The sequence below is a fragment of the Triticum dicoccoides genome, chromosome 4B (genome assembly GCF_002162155.2).
Source record: "Triticum dicoccoides isolate Atlit2015 ecotype Zavitan chromosome 4B, WEW_v2.0, whole genome shotgun sequence".
Lineage (NCBI taxonomy): Eukaryota > Viridiplantae > Streptophyta > Magnoliopsida > Poales > Poaceae > Triticum > Triticum dicoccoides.
In genome coordinates, this window is record NC_041387.1 from 27,599,896 (window position 1) to 27,608,334 (window position 8,439).

Consider the following 8,439-nt stretch of genomic DNA (forward strand, 5'->3'; position numbering starts at 1 on the left):
CCCAAAAGATTCCGCCTCGTTTTGTTAAAATCAACTTGGGGACGAACCATTTTAAAAAAAAAAACTAGGGGACGAACCAAGTTGCAGCAACTATAAACCACCGCATTCAAATCTGAGTACAGCATTCTTCGAGTTGGCTGAGTGGTCTCGCCCTTTGTCAATTGACGATGCTGCCCCTAAACATGCCAAAGAAGCACCCTGAGCTCAGGGATAGCAGTTGACTCGTGTTAACTTTTTTTTTTTTTGAGAAAAGTTGACTCGTGTTAACTGGGCCTGATCGGTCATAGCAGGCCGCTTTGTTAATGAGCTCCAAGAGACCCGCTGCTTCCAGACTTCGCTGGCACGCTTGCACCCAAAGATTCCGCCTCGTTCTAATAAAAATAAATAAGAAAATCGCCTCTCTTTTTTTTTGCGCTCCCTCGTTTCAATAAAATAAGCGAAAACCACCCCATAAAAAAGCAGCGAGGCCCCGCTCCACTGCTGGCATTCCGCTCACTCACCTTTTGCAGAAAACCCACCGACTTCTCCAAAGCATCCCATTTCCGCCCCTCCTCGCTGCCCCCCTTCCCAATCTCCGCACCGCCACCGCGAGCGGCGGTACGCGCGCGCCAGATCGCCCGCCCCCTCGCCGCCGCACCGGCGCAGGTCCGCCGCGCCCCCGGCCGCCGCCATTGCGCGCGGACGAGCGACCCCGCCCCGCCCCGCCCCCTGAAGGACGCGAGGCGCCGCACCCACCCCGCGCGCGGGGGGAGGGCGCCGCCGCGGCGCGTACGGCGATGGTGATGATCAGCAGGCAGCTCCTGCTCACCTACCTCTACCTGCTCATCTACATCTGCCTCTCGTCGGGGGTCATCCTCTTCAACAAAGTACGGCCTCCCTCTCCCTCCCCCTCCCCAGCGCCGGCTTCACCGCTCGGAAACCACCGTGTGCGCCCAGTCCCACTGTGCGGCGGAGTGGAGCAAGTGACGACGTCACGATGAGCTAGCATTCGTCCCGTTCACGATTTCGTTCACATAGTACTAGTATTTCATTTCCCGTCGACGGTTTCAGGTGTAGTGCGGATTAAGTTTGGTATAGCTCTAGTGTGAATGCATGCTTCCTTGATTGCCGATTTGGTGCGCGGTCTGTTACAATGCCGATTTGGTGCTCTGTAGGGGTTTCTGGCTTATGGTTTGGTGAATCAAGGTTTTGCTGCATTACACTGTCGGTAACCTGTAGTATAATGTACTAGCTCCAAGGGTTGACCATTTGAGGAATCTTCTATTCGCATGCTGATAGTGCAGATCCAAACTCCAAAGCATTGCGTTCTTTAACCCCTTTCGTCTTTGGTATTATGTGCTTTCTTATGTACGTGACTTTGATTATGATGTATGTATGTTTTTCTAAAAAAAATCTGTTTATTTTTACAGTGGGTGCTATCTCCTAAGTACTTCAAATTCCCCTTTCCCATTACTCTCACAATGATTCACATGTCATTTTCTGGAGTCGTGGCGTTCTTCCTAGTCCGTGTTTTCAAGGTATGCTTCTCCATGCCACTTCCCTGTTAGAGCCTTCGATTTTCCTTGTACAATACTATCTCGTCTCTTATTTAATGAATAATGGTGGGCCTGCTTCAACAGAACGACTTGTAAATCAATAATATTCTCACGCAGCAATTGTTCTTGCAAGAACATATGCAAAGCTTGGGCTACTAGCTGTAATTGAACCGTTAGTTTTTCTAGTGACGCCATTTTGTTTTTCCTAGATGAGCTAATGGAGTCACTTGTATTTTGGTTTTCCAGGTTGTTGCACCTGTCAAGATGACTTTCCAAATGTAAGAGCATTCATTTTTGTTCCTTCATTGTATAAAGCTGAGCATTCAATTTTCTTCCTTCATTGTATAAAGCTGAGCATTCAATTTTCTTCCTTCATTGTATAAAGCTGAGCATTCATTTTTGTTCCTTCATTGTATAAAGCTGAATAATAGTAATTTGTGTCCTCCCTGATGCAGATATGCCACATCTGTAATTCCCATTAGTGCCTTCTTTGCGTCAAGTCTTTGGTAAGCTGATTGAAGACAATATGAAATTTTATTCCAATCTCTTTTTATTTCTCTAGGCTTCTTTACAATATCCCTACATGCAAAGGCAAGCCGATGCAGACATGTAGTATGTGAATGCATATATGCCTAAAATGGTGAAGCATCTTAAACTAATTTCGACTATTAATATTGCACAGAGGCATACTTGCAACATTGGTGTTTGTATCAACTGAATTGTTTGCCTTGAAATGATTATGTGTTTGTGTTGAAGTTGTTTGCAAACCTAGCAGGTGCTGCTATGTTCTTTGCGTTGGACTGTCTTATTGCACTATTTGCCTGATATACCTGTTGCTTGGAATTGGATGATGCAACTTCCTTATCATGTGAAATTGCTTAATGCAATAGCAATCTTAGTTGACATGGGTTGCTATATGGACAAAGGAGTGCTTTCTACACAGGCATTAAGCCTTTGACTTAATCTGGTTATGTTTACAAATTGAACATTCTATACCATTTATAACTTAGTTAATTTACTACTTCCCTTCTCAAGCTCCATAGAGTACTTATTATCCACTGAATGGCAGCTTGTTACTTTTCTTTAGAGTTGTCTTAACTCAGGTGTTCGCAGCATGTCCCTCCCTCGCATAATATTCATGCAAAACGTTATTGATTTTTGTTTTATATTTTACAGGTTCGGAAATACAGCATACTTATACATTTCAGTGGCCTTCATTCAAATGCTCAAGGCTTTGAGTGAGTTTACTGCGCAGCTTCCTTATATTGTCGTTATGATATGGTACTGATTGGAATTAATTCGAATTGCAGTGCCTGTGGCAACATTTATAATGGCCGTTCTATGTGGTACTGACAAATTAAGACGGGACCTTTTCTTGAACATGGTGCTGGTCAGTGTTGGTGTTGTAGTTTCATCATATGGGGAGATTCATTTTAATGTAATAGGAACATTATACCAAGTAACTGGCATTGTTGCGGAAGCCCTCAGGCTGGTCCTGACACAGGTCCTCCTCCAAAAAAAGGGATTAACCCTGAATCCTATTACAAGTCTGTATTACATAGCGCCTTGCAGGTACCAGATACTTCATCTAAAATTCTGAATAGTTGCTTGCTTATTATATTCTCTCTTGCAGAATCCTTGTACAAAAATATGTGAATTATCATTTCTATCTAACAGGATACTTGGAAAAATGACAACAGACATTTTCTTAAATTCTCTTAAGTGCTACTAATGAGCCAGTGATTTTAAATGCTCTTAATGCTTAATAGATGATTGGATAGGGATGCCGACTTAAGGAATAGAGATGACAACTTGACATGAGATTGAGGCCACACAACTACATTTGTAATATATGTTTGTAAAAATAAACTAGAACACGCTATTTTTATTGGTTTTAGTATGTATATTCTGAACCGAATCAGTAGTTCCCAAAAGGCATATCAAAATACATATATAATCCTATTTGGCATATGTTCAAACTCTGTAATTATGTAATGTTTCTGGTAGACATACACATGCATTATGCAACAAGCCCATTTGCTAGGTTCATCTGTTCATGACAACTTTCACTAGGACTTTTTTATATGATGCTAGGACTCTTATATGAGGTTGTTACTAGCAAACATCTGTTGCGTACTTTTTTCCTGGACTCAGTTCAAATGAGTTGTCAAAATTAATTAAGTTGCTATATTTGGCTGGTCATATTACTGAAGTCTTCATGTTCATTGGTGAATTTAGGTTCATAACATATGTTGCCTATATGTTAACCAAAGAATCATATGCATATATTGATGGACTTAAGTTATATTAGATGACTATTTTACTCATTATAAAGTACTCTACTTTACAATGTTTTGGTACTAGATTAATATCCATGAAGTTATTGTCAAATGTACTTTACAAGGAATATTTGTTTTTTAAGCATGAACCATAAATTCTGTTTAGCCATCTACAACCCATTGGCCGTTGCTTAGCATTGCCACTTCAGTCAAGAAGTCTAGTTTAGTTGAGTGTCGAGTCAAGTTTGTCGTAAGCCTAGTTAGCTGAAATCCTATACTTTGTGAAGTACATATGCATCTAGAAACATTTGACTTCTCACGATTGTTATGACTTACGAGTGTCATACCTTTTCATGCTTTAGAATACCATTTGCTCATAATGATTTAATTAAGTATGATCTCTCTCAGTTTATTCCAGAAGAGCTTCTTTGTATTACTAGAAACCAAACCATATGCACTATCCTATAAGTAAAACAAGCAGAGTTTGGCAATACTAATAACTAGCTCAATGCTGTTTCTTTTTAAAACATGCTGTGGGCATATCTTTTGTTGACATTCCTTCACAGCCTTTATGATTTCCATTTGAGGTTATTATAACTAAATATTGCATGTTCTGTATGTCTCTTAAATGCTTTAGTCTTCCACATTTATTCTAAGATGTAATTTATCTAATGTATTATTCTTTCATGCAGTTTCATCTTCCTATTTGGTCCATGGTATTTACTGGAAAAGCCAGAAATGGACATCTCTCCAATTCAGTTCAATTATTGGATATTTTTCTCGAATGCACTTGCTGCATTTGCGTTAAACATATCCATATTCCTAGTTATTGGAAGGACAGGAGCAGTCACTGTCAGAGTTGCAGGAGTTCTAAAGGATTGGATACTTATTGCCCTCTCGACCGTTATCTTTCCTGAATCTACTATTACAAGCCTCAACATAATTGGATATGCCGTTGGTAATTATTATGCATTCAGTTTCCGTCGAGTTTGCAAATGGATCTTGTAATAACAAGTTGGTATGCCTGTTTTGAATATATATTTTGCGAACAAACTCCTAACTTGTAGTAATTTAATGTGTAGCGCTCTCTGGCGTTGTCATGTACAATTATTTGAAGATGAAAGATGTGACAGCAATCCAACTTCCAATTGATAACACTGCTGATAGAGCTACCAAGGTTAGTGTACAGATCACACTGTAGTTTCGATATTTAATTTTCTTTAGCCTTTTTAGGTCGTCCATTGTACAATGTCATCAAGAGAAGCCTTTGATGTATCACTACTTCAGAGGGCATTATTGTTGCATTTTTCATATATATTTTTCTTCTTTCCTTCTCCCTACTTTTATTCGTTGTGGCGTATGACACCTCTAGTACAAAAATTCAATTGTTTTGCCCTGCCTATGTGTATCGTGTTGTCAGACAGGACATCATGGTTGTGGACTAGAGATGACTATTCTTATTCCTATGTTTTCTCACCATTTAGTAAAAGGCTTTTTTTATCTCCCCAGTGATGACTATTCTTATTCCTATGTTTTCTCACCATTTAGTACATGCCTTTTTTATTCCTACCTATGTGTATCGTGTTGTCAGACAGGACATCATGGTTGTGGACTAGAGATGACTATTCTTATTCCTATGTTTTCTCACCATTTAGTAAAAGGCTTTTTTTATCTCCCCAGTGATGACTATTCTTATTCCTACATGCCTTTTTTATCTCCTATTTCTTGAGCTTATCCTTGTTCTATCATCTAACAAACTTTTACAATCATCTGAGTACCTGACAGCGACCATCTTAGTGTCAGACATGCCTGGCATGCTGTTTCTTTGCTTAGCTTCCACTAAAGTTGATAGAACATACGGTTCCAATTTGTAGCGTATGTCACTCCGGTTCTCATCTGGTCACAAACACCTTATTAATCCACGGATACTAGTTTAAGAGTTTGTCTCTCGGGGATGTCAAGTTGCATTATATAAGCGTTCTGCTGTCCTTCCGGTCATGAAATGGTTGCCTTCAGTCTCTGATACATTCCTTTTCCTCTTTCAGGAGAAGAAGGTTGTCAACATATACAAACCCGACAGTTCCATTGACAGTATTGATGAAACTGTTGTTGGAGGTGTGGCAGTTGGAAGTATGGCAACAGAAGCTGCAGCTGTTGACGAGGAAGCCCCATTGATCCCTTCATCACGCATCTCCCATGTAACCCGGACACAAACAGGCGGTCTCAGTAGCAGATGACCACAGTTTTCTAAAGTTTTGAGTCGGTTGAGGTAGCAAACTTCATCCTATTATCTTCCTCCTGGATAGTCCGAGAACTACGAGAAGACCCTCTTTGGAAGCTCCGCCGATCGAGCGATTGGTCTTGCACGTTCCTTTTCTCCACGACACGTTTGCTTGGATGCCTTGCTAGTTGGCGCGGAAAGCTGTTTCAGGAGACACCTGGAGGTGAATTAGAGAAAGTTGCAGTGATAGAATGATTCATTACTTTTTATCTGTACCTGCGTATTTTGAGAAATTTTTTTCCGGTAGTCCATGTTAGATATACGACATTTCTTAACCCAGGGTATGGAAATGCTGTCGGGTCATAGATGGTGTAAGGCATCTTTGTAGATGCTAAATCTAATAGCAGAGGTTCCATTCCTTAAGCCGATGTGTGCTGTTCTTGTTGTCTTCAGCATGAGTACCAAATGCGGATTTTCGCTGGATAATATGATCTATTGATCTGATATTTCTACATGGTAGTGGCATGGAGCCTTTCCAGTGAACTGGTATGTAAGCACCAAATGCATGGGCCCTTTCTGTTGGATAGTGTACGTGCAAGCGCTGTTATGATTTTTTCAAGTTTTGTCAAAGTCTGAGCATGTAAAAATGTGGGGAAAACTATAATGCAAGTTTTTTTTTGTTACAAAGCACCTCAAACATAATAAAAATTACATCGAGGTCTATGAACCACCGAACGACCGTTGTTGTCGCTGCTCTCATACCAGAGTCGGCCTAATCTTGTCAACGATAGCACTAAAGTCTTCATGCATGTGCTCCTAATGGGCAACGCTTTAGAGCCATAATCATCGTCGTTAAATCATTGAATTGATCTGAAGAACCTGACACCAAATCTCGCCGTTACCTATGCACGGTGAGAAACCCTAACCTCGCCGTCCCGAAGAGTTGGCAGGAATCGTCGACCCACAGTTTGCAATCGGGATCGCTCTAACGGCAATAGGCCCGGCCCTGAGGAGGGGCAGGGGGGGCGCCCGCCCCGGGCCCCCGGAACGAAGGGGCCCCCACCCAGGGATGTGTGTTTATGTGTGTTACGTTGGCCTGCTGCTACGTGCACTGAAAGAAAAATAAACGACCATGCAGGCCCAAGATACTGCGTACAGAAATCACACGGCCTAGTTCAAAAAACAGCAGCGATGGCGCACAGAGCGACACATCTGTTACGATCGACCTCACCCACGAGGCACGATGGCTGCGGCTTCCGCGGATGCGTTTTTGCCTTATCGCCTCCCGGGTCAAGCCACGCCCTCGCCGGATCGGTAGTCCTCGCCACGCCCTCACCGCAAGTACAACGGCGGACGACCTAGCGCACATGTGGCCGGTGAAGCTTCAGCCAGAGATCTGGAGATGCCCCATCACCGATCCCTACGCCGAGAGACTAGAAGCTGATTTTTTTAGAAGGTACCTACCCTAGCGAGTAGCGACTTTACTATGATAATCAAAAATAGATTATAAAAAATAATCAATATTTCGTTTTCACCGGTATAATAGGGCATTGATAATTGATTGACTGGGTTTCCTAGCGATGCATATTATTGATTTCATTTTTAATAAGATTTATCGGGTACTTTAATTACTGAGGATATATCTATTTTATCCTGTGTGATGCTTGCAGAAAACATATACAAAATGCCAATTTCATACCATGTCTAAGAGTCACTACCTTGGGTGCTAATTGTAATGTACATATGCTTCTCTGATTAAACTGATTGCATAGCATATGTTTTTGTAGCGCAGAAATGCAAACACTCGTCCAAGAAATAAACCAATTCATGATTTTTGCATAATATGGTAACACTTTTTTTGGAAACACGTCATATTTGATCGCACCTTTAATCCTGCCTCCTCATTTTTTTTAAACAATTATGTGCCGCACCGGGTGCAAGGTTAAACCCTAGACGATCGAAAAAAGAGGGAAATAACCATAAAGTTGGTCCCCGCGACATACTCTATAAGGGGCCCCGACATTTAGTTTCGCCCCGGGCCCCTAAAACCCCAGGACCGGCCCTGAACGGCAAGGTTGTTTTGATGTGTTTAAGTAATCTATCTTTCTCAAATCATATCTTAATTATATTCTCAATGCCATATTTTATGCAGGGTGGATAATACTTGGATACAAATATGACTATACCAATAATTTTTTGTACTCCACCCATGCAAAGAAGTTCCTTTTTTTGTACTCCATATAGATACACATTGTAACGAGTAAACAACATTGGGTTGTTTCGAGCAACTCGAAGCCATAGCCCCGAAACTTCTCCCCTCCACCCTAAATACTTTTTTTGGGGGGTGGGGGGCTCCCAAAATAGTCTCTATTTTTTTAGTGGCATTACAATGATATCCTCCTAA

The 8,439-nt window shown here is 41.5% G+C and overlaps 1 protein-coding gene across 1 annotated transcript; it reads left to right on the top strand.

Moving 5' to 3' along the window:
- Window positions 1-697: 697 nt before the first annotated feature.
- LOC119294764 (probable sugar phosphate/phosphate translocator At1g48230) lies at window positions 698-6,547 on the top strand. Its single transcript, XM_037573022.1, has 9 exons — window positions 698-866; window positions 1,410-1,517; window positions 1,782-1,813; window positions 1,991-2,041; window positions 2,712-2,773; window positions 2,846-3,107; window positions 4,507-4,772; window positions 4,897-4,991; window positions 5,860-6,547. The coding sequence occupies exons 1-9, from the start codon at window positions 777-779 to the stop codon at window positions 6,049-6,051; spliced, it is 1,158 nt and encodes a 385-aa protein (XP_037428919.1). The 5' UTR covers window positions 698-776; the 3' UTR covers window positions 6,052-6,547.
- The last annotated feature ends 1,892 nt before the right edge of the window (window positions 6,548-8,439 follow it).